This window comes from Pteropus medius, unplaced genomic scaffold (genome assembly GCF_902729225.1).
Source record: "Pteropus medius unplaced genomic scaffold, Ma_sr-lr_union100, whole genome shotgun sequence".
Classification (NCBI taxonomy): domain Eukaryota; kingdom Metazoa; phylum Chordata; class Mammalia; order Chiroptera; family Pteropodidae; genus Pteropus; species Pteropus medius.
Window position 1 is genome coordinate 2788130 of NW_024349798.1, and position 18817 is coordinate 2806946.

At 50.7% G+C, this 18817-nt stretch overlaps 2 protein-coding genes across 8 annotated transcripts in view; both read left to right on the plus strand.

Annotated features, from left to right (window-relative positions):
• The first annotated feature begins 1026 nt into the window (after positions 1 to 1026).
• Positions 1027 to 14590, plus strand: DECR2 (2,4-dienoyl-CoA reductase 2). 5 transcript variants are annotated; one of them, XM_039884723.1, is made up of 9 exons: positions 1027 to 1344; positions 1850 to 1918; positions 3089 to 3140; positions 3761 to 3896; positions 4159 to 4283; positions 4367 to 4460; positions 4655 to 4759; positions 5262 to 5476; positions 12838 to 14590. In XM_039884723.1, the coding sequence occupies exons 1-8, from the start codon at positions 1265 to 1267 to the stop codon at positions 5474 to 5476; spliced, it is 876 nt and encodes a 291-aa protein (XP_039740657.1). In that variant the 5' UTR covers positions 1027 to 1264; the 3' UTR covers positions 12838 to 14590. The 5 variants fall into 5 exon arrangements, with proteins under 5 accessions (XP_039740657.1, XP_039740659.1, XP_039740658.1 ...); XM_039884725.1 differs by having other exon boundaries at positions 12841 to 14590; XM_039884724.1 differs by lacking the exon at positions 12838 to 14590 and adding an exon at positions 10318 to 11467.
• Positions 14591 to 17055: 2465 nt separating this feature from the next.
• The window catches only part of RAB11FIP3 (RAB11 family interacting protein 3), a 74868-nt gene continuing 73106 nt past the window's right edge, over positions 17056 to 18817 (plus strand). For all 3 annotated transcript variants that reach the window (XM_039884708.1, XM_039884709.1, XM_039884710.1), the window contains exon 1: positions 17056 to 17735. In XM_039884708.1, coding sequence (XP_039740642.1) covers positions 17115 to 17735 — 621 coding nt within the window. In that variant the 5' untranslated portion in view covers positions 17056 to 17114. The remainder of the gene's footprint in view (positions 17736 to 18817) is intronic.

Consider the following 18817-nt stretch of genomic DNA (forward strand, 5'->3'; position numbering starts at 1 on the left):
AAACTTACCATCTTACACATCAGTAGAGAATAACTGCTGAATGTATGACTTAGAGGTCCAGAGACCTCCATCTGAAATTTGAGGAAATCTAAGCTGGCCCAGGAGCTGGTGCTGTCCCAAACCCTTCTTGATCTGAAGGAGGAACTGCCTGCCTTGGGAAAGGCTGGAGGGTGGCAAGAATATGGTAGCTGAGATCACCCCCAGGGCAGAAAGCCTGGTGATTAGAGCCCCCTCACCTCTTCACGGTTTCAGGTGGCCATGTGGCTGAGGCTGACTGAACTGCCTGGTGTCTTCTTGTTTTCACCTTGACACTACATCACGCCCCTCACCCCTGGTCACCAAGTGACCATACTCACTTGTCACAAGTACTGGACACTGCACATCATTATATCTGCTGAGGCTGACTTGGTCTTCATTTTATTTTTTTGACTTCTTGGTGATGGATGCCCTGGGCCTAGATTCACAGCATTTATCATTTCCTGTGCTTGCATGTGAGGGCACGGATGAAGTACCCTGACCTTTATCGGCCTCGAAAGGGGTCATTTTGAGAACTGGCACCAGGGCTGGCTACAGGAGGAGGCAAAAGCCTTTCTGGTTTTCCATAGCTTTTCTAGGCTGAGTCTCCTTCCCTCATCTTTTGTGATATTTATGGAAGGGAGGTGTCCGGGAGGCACAAGGGCATTTAAATGCTGAGCACCTTGCAACCAGCTGTTTTAAATGCACTCCCGGGCCAGCCTGCGAGCCTGACCTCAACCCTGAAACTGAATGTCCGTTGTGTCCGGCTGGCTCCGACCACGGCACTAATGACCAATCTTGTGAAAAGGACTTAATATTATGGAAGGTTTAGAGGCTCCACACAGTCTCAGCCGCAGAAACAGGCCTGCAGGGCTTCACCTGCACCCGCCGTAGTTCCCAAACTGACCAGCCACGGTCCCAGCAGGCTGTGCGACCACAGTGAGCGGAACGTCCTGGAAGAAGCTGGGAGGTCTGTGGGCGGGGCTAGCGGGGTGGGCGGTGGTCCTAGGAAAAGCGAGGGGCAGTTGTGGTTGCGGTAAGCCAGGCGTCCTGAGAGGGGTCAGGGCCTCTGTGGTCTGGGCGGCAGCGATGGACTAGGCCTCTGGATCCCTGGGCGGAGCGGATGTCTAGGGGTAACGTCACGAGAGTGGTTCCTGTTGCGAGAGTGCCACTCCAGAGGCGGAGGCTGGTGATCTAGTTCAGCGCTGGTCCTTGCTGTCCTCGCCGCCCCCGCTCCGCACCCACCGCCATGGCCCAGCCGCCACCCGATGTTATAGAGGACGACTGTCTTCCTGAGTACCACCACCTCTTTTGCCCCGACCTGCTCCGGTGAGGGCGGAGTTGGGAGCTGCCTCGGGAGCGGGACCATGGACTCTGGGCTCCCGGGGCAGCAGGGCTGGGGACTGGAGGCACCCGGAGAGTGGGACCGGGGATTCGAGGCGCCCAAGGGTGTTTTGATCTTTGCATTGGAGAGAGCACGATCTGTTTGGCTTGGCCAGAAATGGTCGGTATTCCCAGTGCTAATCCTGGGAGGGTGGGAGTGAAGGGCAGGCTGAGGAAGGCTTGTAAGTTTTGAAAACGTTACTCAACTGATAACTATATAAATAAAAAATTATAGGTTGAAATAGGTTTTCCCAAAGACCCCAAAAGCCTAGGAATGCTGATTTATAAAGGAGCATTTAATTTTCTCTCAAAAATCGTTCACATTCCCTGTTAATCCAAATTTGGTAGAAGTGCTCAGTGCAGAGGGTCAAAATCCTCCTAGAGCTGTTGGCTTCCCCTCACTCCCACAGTTAACAGTGATATTTAAGAGCCCTTTGTTTTCTTTTCTCAGGGGCAAAGTTGCTTTCATCACAGGCGGTGGCTCTGGGATCGGGTTCCGGATTGCTGAGATCTTTATGCGGTGAGCACTGCTGTATGCTCTGTACCCATCCCCCACCTCCCCTACTGACCCTAACTCCTCATTGCATGGACCCCGCTGGATCCTGGGATTCCTGGGCAAGGTGCTGGTGGGTGGGGGAACCGCTCTAAACAATGGACCATCAGAGAGAATCTGAAAGGGGTCAAATGCTGTCCCAGGGGAGGCAGGACTCCAGGGTCTTCTCCTAGAGATTAGTCAACACGTGTGGCTCAAGTCTCAGCATTCTCATTTCTACAAAGAAGGAAGGTTCAGCAAGTTGAGGTAACTCTACTGCAGGATCCCCTGGGGACTTGCTGAGCCAAAGTCAGAGAGGGCTGAGTTGGATGCAGAGCACAGTGTCTCTTGAGACACAAATTCTGTGGGTTCCGGCCCAGATCAGCAATTTGTTACCCTCACCTGGGAGAAGCCCAGAGTTAGGCTGGGGTTGGGGGAAAGAGAGCTTGTTGCTATCCTAGGGCCCTCAGTTTTCCTGGGCCCCCACTTTTTATATCAGAGAAGTGAGTCCCACTGGACAAGATTTTGGGATTCAGTCATTACAGAACTTGTTTTCCAAGCTGATGGGTTTGGGTATGTTGCTTCTCTGAGCAGAGCATGGATAGTTGGTCAGGGGCTTATTGAAGAGTAGGTGGAACCTGCTTAGCAGGTAGTAGCTGCTATTGTTACTGTGAGGCTAAGTTTGTCAAGAGGTAAGGCAAGAGAGATGCCCAGGCTTCAGAATGTGCTCTCTGTCCTTCACTCCAACCCCACAGGGAGCGGGGGAGGGGGGAGGAACATGTAGTGCTGACCCAGGGTAACCCAGCTGGCCCTGTGTAGGTGCTGGGCCCCCATCTAATGCTTATAGCTGCTTTGGTGCTATGCACATGATGTTTGGGACAGAGCCCATATCCCTGTGTAACTGAGATACCTGGTGCCAGAGAGGCCAGCCCAGAAACCCTGGGGTGAGACCAGTGGCACCCACCTGAGGTCCCGGCACAGTCACTCAGCCCTGTTCAGACCACTGTGTTGGCTACCAGCTGTGCTTTCAGCCCTGGGCTCGTGCTTCAGCCTGAGAGACCCTGGGGAAGGGGGCTCTGCTTAGAGCTCTGGGCAGGAGCCCACCTGGATCTGTTCCTTGTACCTTACCCCCCTCATGCCTGCCCTCTGGCTTTGCAGGCACGGCTGCCACACAGTCATCGCCAGCAGAAGCCTTCCGAGAGTGTCGTCGGTAAGGGGGTCTCTTCTGTGTCCACCCCATCCACGGGTTGCTGTGGAGACCCAGAGCCTCAGCCTGGAGGGTCCTGAGGCCCAGAGGATGTTGATACCAAAAGCCACTTCTCTTCCAAATATGGAGTTTCAGTGAAAGTGGCCTCCTAGAGACACCCTTGGCTTTTTAAAAAATCTAATTACTGGATCCTGTGAGAGAGCCTTCATGTTGGGTGGCACTGATCAAGAGACATCTCTGAGCTCACTAGGATTATAAAGGTGGTTCGCATGTCCCACTCACCCAGGAGGGCAGGCAAGCTGGTCTCTGGGCAGGGACTGGAAGTCAGCTGGAGCTAACTCATTAACTTGTGATGAGTGGCCTGGAGAGTGATTTGGAGGGAGGAACCTGGAGCAGGTAGGGTAGGAGAGAGTGTGGGATATCTTAGAATTGTTTACCAGGGGTCACAGACCCAGGGAATGGCCCCTTGCTAGCTGCACTTCCCCAGAATGGGGTCCAGTAGCAAACCCTGGCTTCCCAGCAGAACCTGGACACATCATCCTTCTCAGATCCTAAAGGGCTATTCCTCCAGGCTAAGGCCACTGGGCTGCTGCCTTCCTTTCTTCTTCCTGTCCGGCTTCTAGGCTGCCAGAAAGCTGGCTGCTGCTACTGGCCAGGAGTGCCTCCCTTTATCTCTGGATGTTCGAGCTCCCCCAGCTATCATGGCCGCTGTGGACCAGGCACTGAAGGAGTTTGGGAAAATTGACATTCTCATAAACTGTAAGTCACTGTTAAAAGGCTTTGTGATGGGTCAGCAATACCAGATCTCTGTGCTTAGAGGTCCCAGAACTTCTGTTCTCAACTCCAGGCCACTGTCTCAGCCCAACTCTGCTCCTTCTGGGTCATCTCAATATGAACCTGGCTGAATCAAAATCAGGGGCATTCTTGGGCCTCCTTCCCTGTCTGGCTTGGAGCACACTGAAGATCTATCTATAACTGCCTGGAGCTCCAGCACCCTCCGCTGTCTCCTTCCACCCTGCAGGCGCAGCTGGAAATTTCCTGTGCCGGGCCAGCACATTGTCCTTCAATGCCTTCAAGACTGTGATGGAAATTGACACTTTGGGCACCTTCAACATGTGTCGTGTGCTCTACGAAAAGTTCTTCCATGTGAGTGTCCTCTTGACTGGGGCTTCCCCTCTTCTGGAGGTCCTCTCTCTTACAACCCCCGTCCCCCACCCCATGTGTTGTAGGACCATGGAGGAGTGATTGTGAACATCACGGCAACCCTGGGTAACCGGGGACAGGTGCTCCAAGTGCATGCAGGGTCTGCCAAGGCAGCTGTGGGTATGGCACCCCCTCTGGTCTGCCCACCTGGGTTCCTGTTGGGTCTCTCTCATTCCTGTCTCTGGAGGCTGGCAGTGTCCGAGTGGGCAGGGGAGAGGCCTAGCCCTAGCTCTGAGCCTTCACTTGCACCCAGGCCACTTCAGAAGGCAGAGCAGCCCTGCATGCTCCCTCATGTCTGCCTTCCTTCCATGCAGATGCAATGACGCGGCACTTGGCTGTGGAGTGGGGTCCCCAGAACATCCGTGTCAACAGCCTTGCCCCTGGTCCTATCAGTGGCACAGAGGGCTTCCGGCGGCTAGGTAAGGCTCTCAGGGAGCCCAGGCCCCCTTGGATGCTCCCCTGGGCACAGGCCCCACAGTGTCTCAATGGGCTTCCCTCTCATCTGCCTGGAACAGGCCCAGGACAAATGCCAAATCCTCATGGCACCCTGGGGCCAGCAAAGAGTCTGTTTCCAGGTCAGGTCAGGGCTATTTGTGGTCAACACACACCTGCAATGGACTAATAGTCAGCCAGACTTGGGCAGCTGCTTCCTGGAGGTAGAGGCCACAGGGCTGCTGGCCTTGATGTGTGAGTCAGACATAAAGTAAGGCTTCCATTGAAGCTTCCAGAACTTTGGCAGGGTGTACATTAAAAAGCCCTATACTGGTTCTATGGTGATAGTACTCTGTACCTGGCCTGGCCTGCTCTGCCAGGATGATGCTAACAGTGACCCTAACATTTCCGGACGTGGTTTAGGGACAGCTGGGCAAGGGAGGGTGGAGGGCCCTGGGATCTTGGGGCTCACAGGAGCTCATCTCTCAGGTGGTCCTCAGGCCAGCATGAGTCGGAAGGTCCTGGAAACCCCCCTGCAGAGGCTAGGGAACAAGACAGAGGTCGCCCACAGTGTGCTCTATCTGGCCAGCCCTTTGGCATCCTACGTGACTGGGGCTGTACTGGTGGTCGACGGTGGAGCATGGCTGACGTTCCCTAATGACATCAAATTGCTGGCGGATTTCTCATCCTCTGCTAAGCTCTAGGTGATGTATTGTTCCCATCTTCTGGGGAGTTACCGGTGTCCATGGCCCCCTTTCCAAAACCCCTACCCAGTAGGCTCACGGTCACTATCTGGGTCCTGATACGTTTCCCCTCAATTCCATGGGCATATTTCTAGATGTGTTCTTGGGCACTTTGGGCTTCTACTATCCCAACAGACCAGTCCATATGTAGGGCAAGGCTGGGGAGGAGTCTTCTTGGGCAGATGGGTGATGCCGGGGGGAGCCCAGCCAATGGAGCTGTACCCCAGACCTCAGGGCCCCCTGCAAACCAGCACGGGCATGGCTTGCCTGCAGTGGACAAGAAGTCCTCTCTTGTTTGCAACTCCCCTGGGTGACCATCTCCGTAGGCCTGAGGGCTGGCTGGGTCTGTGGGGATGGGAGGAGGGTGCCTTTGCTCTCTGCCTTTCCCTCTTTCCCCTAATCCTAGTGGTGTGGCTGGCCCATGAGGCCCACTCACCCTGGTTCTCTGAGCAGCAATTTTCTCCAAGGAAGGCTGAGGACCTGCTCGTACCTCTGAACTGCTCTGCTCCCCGAACCTCCTAGGTCCCTATCACAAGGTGGTGGTAGGAATGTTCTAGGACTTTGGCTGTCTTCTGTCCTGTCTGAGGGGGTGGGTGTGGTAGAGGGACACCCCAGGACTTCAGTTTAGTCACACTGTAAAGCTGAGTTTGGAGCAGGCTTCCCCGATGACTCCCATCTTCCCTGGAGGCAGGTTGGTTTGTGGGCACAGGTGATGCTGAGAAGCCCACCTGCATACATGTTCTCAGTGCCTGTGGGTGACCAGGCAGCAAGGGCGGGAGGGGTGAGCCCTGGGCTGGTAAACCAGTTACTGAGGTGAGGAGCACTCATCTTAGGGAGCTCTGGGAGATGGCAGAAGCAGGCTGCTGGTGTCCACCCCCCAGGGGACAAGCAAGGCTTGGCTGCCTGCTGCCCTTGCCCAAGCACTCGTAGGTGCTGCCCAGGAGGCAGATACAGCCCCCTAGGTTGTGCAGGAGGCGGGCACCTGTGCCCCTCTGTCCTCTGTGACCTTGGCGTCTGTTGGTGTTTCTTGCAGAAGCTGGACAGCTGAGGCAAAGGAGGCATTCTGAAGGGGAGGCTTGTCGGCAGCCCACTTTTAAGATTCCTGGGACCTGCCTCTCACCCAGCTGAGCACTCAGAACCGATCCTCCTGCAGAACATCTGAAGCAGAGACTGACCCCTCCTCTTAGAGCCGTGCTGTGTCGCCCCTGCACAGGCGGCGAGGCCAGCCCACACCACACAGATGCCTCCCAAGGGGTGCTGGGATGTGGCCCTCCCTGCCCCTGATGCAGGGTTAGGGGCTATCCTGCTTGCCTGCTCTGCCTATCCCCGGCCTGGGCTGGCCTCCTTTCTCTTGATGGAGTCTAGTTGGCGCCCCAAGATTTGAGGCCCTCAAAGCTCTACATTGGCCCTTTGGCTAGTCACACGGTTCCACCCCTCCTGGTTCTGCTGCTTCTTGTCAGTACCACCCACTTACGTAAGCACAGTTCTTAGGACTTTGCAGAAAATGCATTTCCTTAAAAAATAATCTTTTTACTGTAAAAACATCTATTCATTGGACTTTGCAAAAATTTTTAGAAGGAAAGGAAGACACTTGAAGCACTGGTGATCTGGTCATTTATAGGTAGGGGTCGTGTTTCCTTTTCTTTGTGAAGAGATTAGAAACCACTTCCTACCTAATGCTTGAAGCCCCATCCTCATGCAGGTGGAGTCTACCCAAGGCAAGGAGAGGCTATCTGCTCCCCTAGTGGGAGGGGACATTCTTGGACAGGCTGGGCCCCTAAGAAAGCTACCTTACCTCTGCAAAGTCCCTGTTCGCTCTCGGTTCCTGCTGCAATCAGAGTGCTGAGCGTGGGTCCTCTGCCCCAGATACCCACGCTCACTTGTCCCTTGTCCAAGTCTTTTAATTTTTTGAAAAGACACTACCTCTTTCTACCTTCACAGGTGCAAGGGAATGTCAGGGAAACCCCAGGACCATCCCAGCTGGGAGGCTACTTGACAGAGGGAGCACCACTTGCTAGTTAAAGGTGTCCCTTACTGTCACAGAGACCAGAATGTGGTGGCACCAAGTCCACCAGTAAGGCAGAATGAATCCTTATGATGCTTCTGGAGGGATAAGACAAAGCAGTGAAAGCAGTTATTGGGGACACCTGGCCAGTGAGAGGCAGAGGCAATCATGAGACTACTCCCCTCATATGCCAGAGAGCTTGGGCCTGCTGTCCTTCTCTGAGGAGCAGGCCCTAGGGGATAGCCTAAGGCCAAAGGGTGTCTCACCAGCAATGACCAGACTCTGCTGGGCTCTCCCAGTGTGAAGGCTGGGACACACAGTTGAGGTACAGGTTCTAGCAGTAAGCCTTTTATTACTGCATTAGGGTTCTCCAGAGAAACAAACAATTATATATATAATACATATATATACACATACACATATATACACACACACACACACACACACACACACACACACACACACACACAATTTATTAGAGGGATCAGCTAATGCAGTTGTGGAGGCGGAGAAGTCCCACAATCTGCCGTCTGCAAACTGGAAACCCAGGAATGCCAATGGTGTAATTCAGTTGGTGTCTGAAGTCCTAAGAACCAGGAACTCTGATGGCCCAAGGCAAGAGAGAGAGAATGTGCCCTTCCTCTGCCTTTCTGTCCTCAGGCCATCAGTGGATTGGATTAGAAGATGCCACCCACATTCATGAGGGCAGATCTTTACTCAGTTTACTGAACCAAGTGCTAATTTCTTCCAGAGACACCCAGCTATTTGGGCATCCCTTAGCCCAGTCAGATTGACATATAAAATTAATCATCACAATTACACACACAGTAAAGTCTACACTCTTTCATTGCCTGCATGTAGTGGTCAGTTTGATTGTGAGAAATCAGCTTTACCCTGTTTGGCTTAGTTCATCGGCCCAGGCTATCATCCTGTAGGTCCAGGGCAGCCTCTGGGGACTCATGGGTTACAACCATTCCCAGCAGGCATCATTTTCTGGGTGATGAGGCTAGCAGGCCCCAGGTATGGGCTGGTAAGGAGGGTTAGGTGCACAGAGTGTGACATCAGTCCCCGCAGTGGCACTTGTTCTCAGCAAATGGCAGAAAACAGGTTCTCCCTTTTCATGTTAATGCTCTCTAAAATTCTCCTAGAAAATGCCAGGTTTTCAGAAAGGAAGGATAATTTTTTTATATGTGAACTCTAGTCAGAGTTTTCTGAAACCTTAGTTGTGGAAGCTGTTTTACAGGCTGCCAACTTGACTCCCCCTTCAATGGAATGAGGGTGTTTACTTTAATCTTTTCAAAACTACATAAAACATCAGCCAAAGCAGAAGGCTGCCAACCACAAAAAGATTACCATTTTGGATATGGTCTTGCAGCCCCTTTTTTACATCTTCACCGACGTCTCAGGAAGCAAATGCACAGGTTAAAAAACACTGTATGCCATATCTGTTGAATGAATAAATGAACCCCATGCTGTTGTGAGCCACGTAGGTTATTCTGCAGACGTCACTGTGATGTAATGAACATCTGGCGCATTCATCTTTGTATTAAAGCAAAGAAAACCTTAAAATTGCCTTCAATAACCAGGGCTAATATGGGGGCATTTCTCTCTCCTGATTCCTCCTGTTCTTGTGGTAACTTGGTAAAATTCAACGGTCTTGTATATGCTAGCTTTGTCCTTTAGGACCTGCAGGTCAGACTCCTGCCCTCACTAATGCCAGTTTCTCAAGTGCTGGACTTGTGCCATGTTTTCTTGGTCACTGGGTTGGCGTGCTCTCCCCATGTGTGTCTCTGGTAACTTGGAGTCGTTCACCTTATCTCCCTTCTGTTTACTTCTCCCCTTCCACGTGCACCAAGCCGTTGCTTTGCCCAGTGTTATGGCTGGAAACCCAGACATGTGTGCAACTGACCTTTCTGAACTTCCCCTTTCCTCCTTGCCTCCTGTCCTTGAAGACTGAAGCAGGGAGAGAGAAACATAATGACTCTCGGAGAATTTCAATAATTCAGGGCTCAGCAGATGTTCCTCTGTCCTCTGACCCTCACATTATGTTGTCCTTATCCTATCGGTCAGGTCTGGGCTACACACTGGGCTACAAGGTAGCATCTTGTGGTCCCTGGCTTCTTGCCAAGGCCCAGGGCAGTCCTCTCGAGCAGAGTGGATGGGATCTCCAGGGTCAGGACTTCCCAGGTTGGGCATGGGCTCCTTGGGCATTTCCTTAAGGATACTCAGGCCAGTCTCTGTTGGATGCATGTGACAGAAACCTACTCTGGCTATTCAGATCCAAAAAGAAGGATGTATAGGGAAGATCCTGGCTCCAAGGGTAGGATGTACTGGAGCTCTGGGATGAAGCTGGGATCCAGGGCTCTGAGGCCCCTTCCTTCTTTCATCTGCACCTGGTTCTATGAGCCAGCAGCTTCCTCTCCATTCAGATCAGCTGTCTCTACATCCTGGTCCCAGATGCCATGTGTAAAAGCTGTAGGCCAGGCTCCGGAAGAGAGCCTTCCTCCTGTCAGACTCATGTCCAAATTCCTGGAGAAAGGTGCACATTCACTTTGTGTGGGTCAGTGCCCAGCTCTTGTTCATTAGATGGTGACCAAGGGTTGATCGCATCATGTGAATGTGGCAACTCCCAATGCAGCCATGGGCTTGGTTGGAGAGAGGCTGTTTCCAGAAAATGTGTTATAGCAGACCATCCCACATGGGTCCTGAGTTACAGCAAATAAACTCACTAAAGACCAATGTGTAGCCTAGCAAGCTGATAATGTGTGTGTGTGTGTGTGTGTGTGTTCCTTTCCAGTGATTGGATGAGTCTTGGGTGCCCCTCTCTGGTGAATCCACCAAAAGCCAGTTGGGAGATGGCCAAGGCTGCCTACATCTGATGATCCACCCATACTCCCCACTTATGTCTGGGGCCAAGACTCTGCCTGACTCAGCTCTTCTCTACTAGGGACCATGGTGGAGACTGAAACCTTCTTTAGACTTCCCTTTTCCTTGCTCATGCTAACTGGACCCTTCAGTGAAGCAACCTCCACAGACAGTGCATTGCTTTTTTTCTATTTAACACTGGATTCTGGTTTAGGTCTCTGGGAGAACCACATTACCTTGTCAACAGGCAGAGGTCAGTGGGACTCAGTCGTTATTTACTGATTATCTCTTGCATTATTCCCTTGGCTGGTAAATATAATTAGTATAGATTTTACTAACTGATCTCTTAGAGGATAACTTTATTTCCAGATTTTGGAGTGTTTTTTTTTGCGGGCGGGGGGGTGGGCACCTGTATGTCACAGCATTTCAACAAGACAGTACCTTGACAGGTGTCTGTTGAAGAAGGAATAAAAAATATGCAGAATTAACTTTTAACTCTTCCACTATCACATGTAATTTGGGTAATTTTTACACAACAGGAAGAGAATAATGTGGATTAGATCTTCACCTCTTTGGAAAATGTGACCTGAGGATAAAAAAGGAAGTTCTGAATCCATGTAAATATGTCTCCTCACTGCTCCTCGGTGCCATTCCCCCAGCTGTGATTTTTGGCTGCAGAGGAGATGTGGGCGTAGAATGTGGGCTATACAGTGCTCTGGGTGTGGTGGGGACCGGAGATACCTGTCTTTGCAGGAAGATGGGAGCAGGTGCTAGCAACTTCAGAGTGAAATGTTAAAATAGGAAAACCATCCAAACCTCAGTTGAGTCAGGAGGAATTAAATTGTGCCTTACAAACTCATGTTTTATTTTTGTTCTAAGAAATGTACTTTATTAAATGTGAAAGTGAGAAAAAATTCTTCTCCACTGAATAAAATATCAGAAAACACGAGTGTGGATCTGATCTGTGTTCTCAATGACTAGAGGCTACCGGGGGAGAGTGTGATCTAGACCTAAAACTGACTTTTCTCCACAAAATGTTAATCTTGTTTTCAAAATTGTAAATTAAAAACATTTGTCTGGCAGTTTTAGTTTATAGCTTGATTGAGATATAATTGACACACAGTAAACTGCACTTATGTAAAGCATATAATTTGATGAGTTCTGACATATCTGCACCCATGAAACCATCACCACGATCACAATAAAGAACATGCCCATCACCTGTAAAACGTTTCCTCCTATCCCTTGGCAATCCCCCCACCCTCACTTTTCTTTCCCCATTATCCTCAAGCGATAGTTCAGAAGAACTGGTGAGCCATCCAGGATGATAGCTCAGAGCCTGGGAGGGGGAGACCAGCCAGAAAGGGGTGAACATGTGGGATAAGAGGCTCCATGAGGAGGAGGGGAACATGGCCAAAAGGTGGGAACAGTAGGAAGAGGTGCTGGGCACTTGGCTGGGTCCTGGACCCCCTCTGTAGGGTACCCAGTGCAGGCTGTTTGGTGGCCCTGCTCCTTCCTCACCCTGACCCCCATCATAGGGCTGTGGCAGTTCCCTTCTTCTTTCTACTTAATAGAACTCAGCCCCTTTCCTGCTGTCCATCTCCAGGGCCACTGAGGCCATCCTTGGCCAGCTGCCCCAAAGTGCTCTGCACAAGGCTCCCATTGGACCATTGGCTAGCTCTGCCCTGGGCTTCGTGCTCTGGGATGCAGGGCTCACTCCAAAAACCCATGTCCAGCTTAGCACAGCCCTCAGTGTTCCCTGAGGGGAGGGCCTGCCACAGATGTATCTGGAACCATCCCCCTTGGGAGGAGGGCTTCTTTAGACATCGCCAGGACCTGCTCTTCAACTCTCTGATCTGGGTTCCCAACATTACTCCACTTTTGACACAAATTACAATAAAATGGCTAATAGAGGTGACCTCACTAATAGGTGGAAAAAGAGCAAATAGTTTGGGGGAAAATGGCTTATTAAGTGAGAAAAATAAAGTCAGGGCCCAATTTACACTACATTAAAATAAACTCCAAATGGATTAAAGACATAATGTAAAAGGGTAACTACAAATATAGGCAGATATCTTTGACACTGGGTAGAGGATTTATTTAATTTAAAAAGTGTTTAATTACAGAATTTTAAAAATATGTGGACAAGACTTAATAACAAGACCATACCAAGACATATCCATGTATTCACCACCAGGATCACCAGATGTCAATCCTTTGCCCTGTTTGCTCCTAGTCTGTCAAAGAAATTGTTACAGGTATAGTTAAATTTCTACCTTTCACCTCTTTCCTCTTCTGTCCCCTTCAACAAACTTCCCATGTTTGTTTTGGTATTTTTACTACAAATGAAGGTATTTGAAACAACAGATGTCATTGAGGATGTATTTTAAACTCCTCAGAAATGATTATTACACAATATCTGTTCTGTAACTTGTTTTTTCACATGCTTTAGAAGTCTGCCCTTGTTGATGTGTGCAGATACGGTTCATTCATCGAAACTGGTACATAATATTCCATCAAAATAGACTACACCTTGGCCAGTCAGCAGTCTCTTCATGGAACTATGAAAGCCAGTGCTGTGTGAAGATACTTTTCCTGTCTCCTGTGCCACATGTCTCCTGGAAAGGTACAGAAGTGGAAGTGCTCAGTTGAAGGGCATACAGACCTTCCTTTAACCGTATTTGTAATGTGAATCCCCACACTGTACTTGGATCAGACTTAATTTTTACTGATTGATGTCAAATGCTATCTTTACTCATTCCCTTGAGTACCAGTAGGGTTCAGCATCTTTTTTATATGTTTATCGGCCACTTGAGTTTCATCTGGAACTTATTCATGTTCATTGTTCACTTTTGTACTGGGTGGCTGTTCTTTTATTGGTTTTTGAGAAATTCTTTGTGTATTCTGGAAATGAATCCTTTGTCAGTTATATCTGTTCTAAATCTCTTCCCAGTTGCTATGGACTGAATTGTGTCCCCCAAATTCATTAGTTGAAGCCCTACCCCCAAACCCAATGGTATTTGGAGATGGGGCCTTTGGGAGGTAATTAGGGTTAGATTAGGTCACGTGAGTGAGGCCCCAATTATGGGATTTAGTGGCTTTATAAGAAGAGGAAGAGAGAACACACCTAGAAGGAGGCCCTCACTGCAAGCTGGGAGGGAGTTCTCACCAGGAACGGTTTTGCTGGCATCTTGACTTTGGACTTTCCAGTCTCCAGAAGAGTGAAAAATAAATGTCTGCTGTTTAAGCCACTCAGTACATGGTATTTGGTTACAGCAGTGTGAGCAGACTAACACACCAATCTATGATGTGTCTTTTGTCAAATAGAAGGCTAATTTAAAATTAATTTTTACTAAAGTATAATTTACACAGAGTAAAATTCACCCTTCGTAGTGTGCAGTTTGTAAGTTTTGGCAAACACGTACAATTATAGAGCTACCATTAAAACCAAGATATAGAATAGTTCATTCACTCTAAATTCCCCTCTCCTCCAGCCCCCACCAGTCTGACTTGAGTCCCTATACTTTTGGAAGCCTCAAATTTTAATGTATTTAAATTTAAATCATTATGTTACTTAATGGTTTGTGATTTTTATTCTTGTGTAAGAAATTTTCCTGCTGTAAGATCATAAGCATATTTTTAAATGTCTTCTAAGTTTTAAAATTTTACTTTCCACTTTTGTGCCTTTGATTACTCTATTTTTGTATCTGATGTGGCATAGGGATCTGGTTGTGAGGTTTTTGTATAGATAATTGGCATCAGCTGTAGAACAGTCCATCCTTTCCTTATGATTAGCAAAGCCACCAACGATAAAACTAATGGGTTTGACTACTCAAAATGAAAGATTTCTGTCTAATCTTTCCAATAGACAGAGTTCATGAAGGAGTTATAGGCAGGGAGAAGATATTTTCGATTTTGCAACATCGAAAACTGATGAAGGATTTATCTAAAGAAAAAGTCAGAGAATCTAATAGAAAAATAAGCAAGTGCTATAACTGTTCACGGATGTGGGATCCAAGTTGGTTAATAAACAGTAAGAAATGCTCGACCACACTAGCATTCAGTGAATTCTGAATAAGATGAGAGGCCATCTTAAGTTCATCAGACTAGCAAAAATGGGGAAATCATAGGTAATGTCTACTGTAATTTTGGTGTCTTTCCTTCCAGTTTAAAAAAAATGTGCATTAAAAAGATTTGTGATCAAATCGAGCCTTGTCTGTATACTCTTTCCCCTTTCTCGGTCAGTGGCCAGATCTCACCCAGGTGATGGAGAGGTCCTACCCCAGAGGAGAGACCTATATCCTTCGACTAAAGTTTCCTGACCCATTTTCCCTCCACTCCTCTGGCAAGTCCAACAGGGCTATGCCACACAGCTAGTAATCTGCTGAGTTACCTTCCCATTTTTCCCCAAGGCAAAAGGTCACTTACCAGGGAAGTGGGATCAGGAGACCCACCTGCTTGGAGGATTCTAAAGACAAGTGGTTATATAAAGTATCTTTCAAAAGAAAACATTTACAGAGGAAAGTTTTCACAGATATTCACCCGGACCCAAAAACCAACAGATGTGAACTGCACTCCACTCTCCCTTCCTGTTCTGTGTAGTTGATACCTGGTTGAATTAAAATGTGCATAGAACTGGGCGTGCAGGAGCAAGTCAAAATGGCAGCAGGAGCTGCATGTAATGAGTTGGTTTATTTCATCTGGAATGCTCTCAATTAAAAATGTCCACAGGCCACAAAGGGGACGCTTGAGGTCCAAATGACTGACTTAGAAATAGTCACTTTTAGTGTTTCATGAAGAGACTCTCTTGAACTGGTCCAAACAGGAAGGTGCATCCTCCTCATGCTTAGGTTCTATTTTGGCACATCAGCCAGCCAAGAATGAAGAATTTTGGGGCATTGGCCAACAGCAAGAGAAGTGCCTGCCTCAGGATGCAGCTCTGTCATTTTTTTTTTACCTCACATGAACATCCCTACTTAGAAAGGCTCACATATCACCATAACTACCTCTGAAAATTGTATGTGGCCAAAGGAAGGCATCAGCCCAATTTTGGATTCTTGCCAAGAAACGATTTTTTTTCTTTGAAAGGCAGTATCTTCCTCATGAGAGCATACTGCTCTTATAACACACTGAGAATATAGTTTGGGGAGGGGTATCCCTTGCTTTTCTCTTCCTATGCCAACCTCACAAAATCAAGTACCATGTTCCCTGGGATTTTTGTCTTGGAAGATGACTTGGTTAAGTAACACACTGCTCCTCACTGTACACTGGGAAACAGGTTCAGTTTCCTTTGTTTCTTGCCAAAGCTGCTTATGAAACATATCTGGTGCTGGTGCCTATGGCGAATAAAAATACCAGTTTATACTTTCTCCTGATACATTCCATTACAAGCTAAATTTAGCACCTCGCCTGGGGCCTGGCAGCTCACCTGCTCCTATTTAGCACGTCTCCACTTTCATGCCTGCTGCAGGGTGTCCATGTTCCTATCTGGCGTCCTGTATCTCCACTGATGAAAGTGACATCTAGAGAAACAGATGTCAGTTGTCAAAGACAGCCACGGTTCTCGGGAGGCCAGACGGCAAATTGGCGCTCAACACTGGATATCCCGTGAAAAACACCTTCGTCATAGGCTTAAAAAAAGGTCTTAGTGTTCGACAACGTGTAGTTTTGGTTAGAAGTGAGATGAACAGCATCTTGGGGGCTCACCTACACTGGGGAACGGACTGTGAGGACCAGCTTCGGCCTCCGTCAACCTCTGCGCGACACTGCCTGTAAATTCCCCCTCCTCCGCTGCGGGGCGTCTGCGGAGGAGCGCGAACTTCGGGAGCAGCTGGCTTGACGCAGCGAGCGTACATGCGCCCGCCGGAAGGCTGTGCCACTAGGGGGCTGCGCTCAGTGCCACACGCATTTTCCCAAAACGATTAGAATCGTGTTCTTTGCTTATCCATTTGTGAGAGCGCTTTACGCAGGCGGAACTCAGCCCTTTTGTGACAGGTGCATATTGTTTTTTTTCCGCCTGTCTCTCAGCGCAGTTTACCCATCTGTATCATGCGTGGGTCGGCTGTACCTGCACGCTCCAGTGGTAACATCATGTCTGCGATTGCAGCCGCGGACGACAGCCATTTCCTGCGTCCGAAACCAGGGATCCTGGCCAGCGCCGGTGCCAGGGACTGGAGGAAGACAACCAGCCACCCCCGCGGTGTTTGCGGAACATTGCCGTGGGGCGCTGCTGCCGGCCTTTTATAGGAAGCCGGCGAGGGGCAGGGCCGGCCGGCGCCGTGACGTGCTGATGTAAGGCCCGACGGAGGGCGGGGCAAGGGCGGCGGCGTTCTCTTGGGTACCTCGGGCGTCTCATCCTCCCTGCTCATCCTCTTCAGTGTCCTCCTGAGCGTCCTCTCTGTCGGCCTCCTCGGCCCCTCGGCTGCCCCTCCGCCTCCCGCTGCCGCCTGTCCTCCTGTGCGCCCTCCCTACGCCCACCGCCCGCCGCCATGGACCTGCGCCCGCCGCGCCGCCGGGCCGAGGGCAGCTGAGGCACGGCGCCAAGATGGGCGAAGGCGGAGCAGGGCCCGAGCGCCAGCCCCAGCAGCCCGGGCGCCCCGCGCGCGCCCGCCCGCGCCGCCGCGGGGATGCCCGCGCCCGTCGCCGCGCCCTGAGCCCCTTTGTCTGCCGCCCGCGCGGCCCGCCGCACCACTGGCCTCGCGGGCCCGCGCTGCGGCCGGGGGCGCGTCCATGAAGATGGAGTCGGGCCGGCCGGCCTCCCCCGCGGACGGCCCGAGCCCTGACCCGGAGCCGGGCGGGCTCGATGGGCCCGACGGGCTGGGGGCCGCCCCTACGCCTACCGACCCCGCCCCACGTCGGGGGCTCGGCCCGCCAGACCCCGCGGCCGGCCTGAGCGCCGGACAGTCTCCGGGAGCCTCTTACCTGCTGCCGAAGCAGGCCGCCTACCCAGACCCCGAACCTAACCCCGACTGCGACCGGCAGCTGCCAGAACTCGGCCCGCTTTTTCCCTGGACTAAAGAGCCAGAGGATTATGGCTCCCCAAGTTGCCGGGAGAGCGCGTCGCTCCTCGCGCAGGATCTCAGCCACAGCCACCATAGGAGGGGCGAGGTCGACTTCTTCCCTTCCTTCCCCTCGCCCACGGTGGGCGAGTTGATGCTGGAGGTGGGTCCTGGGGACGGGGACCGGCCCCCGGACTTAAGCCAGACCTGCTCCCTCACGAGCGAGCCCGCAGGGTATCCGGAGGACGGCTCCCGACTCCGAGCCGTGTTTGACGCCCTGGACGGGGATGGAGACGGCTTCGTCCGCATCGAGGACTTCGTCCAGTTCGCCACGGTCTATGGAGCAGAGCAGGTAACTCGACGAGCGCGCCCGGGCCCGTAGCGTGGGAGCCTGGCCCTGCGCGCCTCCTCCCGGCGGACGCGGTCCGTTGTGGTTGGGAGTGACTGCGAGCTTAAGACCAGTGGTCTGCGTGTTCTTTTTATTCACTTCTTCTGCCATCGCTTCTGTCCTTTAAAGCTCCTCTTCTTTAAAGGGGTACTATCCTAGGGAGTCAGTTTCTTTCCCTGTCTTCCACCCCCGCCCTCCCACGTCACAGGAGCTGGATCTTTCCTAAACCGAAGGAGTTCCTGGCGTGGGGAAATGGCCCCCGCTGCCTGTTAGAAATGCCCGCAAATGAAGAAGTGCCCAGCGGTTTCTCCAATTGAGGGCCCAGGTCTGACTTGGCTGAAGTAATTCACTCCTTCATACCGCAAAGGCCAGGCTGTGCTTGGCCGCTTAAGATCATGCTAATAGATACCTTTTTGGCATATATTCTATGCAGACTCATCTTTGATTGCTTGAGAGACAATGAACACTTAAAAGTTTCACTTCTGTACCTTCTCTGCAGAAGGGAAGGGAATATACCCCAGAGGGAAGGGAATGAGCCTGAGAGCACCGTAGTGAATACAATCTCCAGCAGAACTCCTTCAGGGCCACCTACACTCATGTAGGAGAGGTGAGACAAGTAGACAGGCATCCACGGGAGTACACAGGTGCAATGTGGCAGGGGTCCCATGCAGCCTCCAGGGGCTGCAGCTGCTTTGGTGGAGGAGGGTGCGCCTCAAGATCCAGCCCTTTCCTCTATTTCAGCACTTACGAAAGTTTAGGTGGAGACTGTGTGTGTTCTGCTAATAACTTGGTGTTCTGGTGTTCACTTTTAAATATTTTGGTTAGTAGTAGGAAATCATTAAAATACTGATCTCGTGGTTTTGTATTTTATTGACTTCTCACACATGCAAACATTTGTTAAGTGGGTGTTCGAGTACATATGCGTGTTTAAGCCAAGAGGTAAAATTGACACTCTGCAATTAAGTGTGTCAGTCATAACATTAAGAACCTTTGTAAGTGATCCATGTGGACTCCTCCCCCACCCCCAGGGAATTCGCAGTATCCCT

Bases quoted from the DNA above. Each gene is read 5' to 3' on its own strand.
- DECR2 (XM_039884723.1), top strand. From the start codon at position 1,265: ATGGCCCAGCCGCCACCCGATGTTATAGAGGACGACTGTCTTCCTGAG. The intron at 4,284-4,366 runs GTGAGTGTCCTC...CATGTGTTGTAG, and splicing joins TCTACGAAAAGTTCTTCCAT to GACCATGGAGGAGTGATTGT. The intron at 4,760-5,261 runs GTAAGGCTCTCA...CTCATCTCTCAG, and splicing joins AGAGGGCTTCCGGCGGCTAG to GTGGTCCTCAGGCCAGCATG.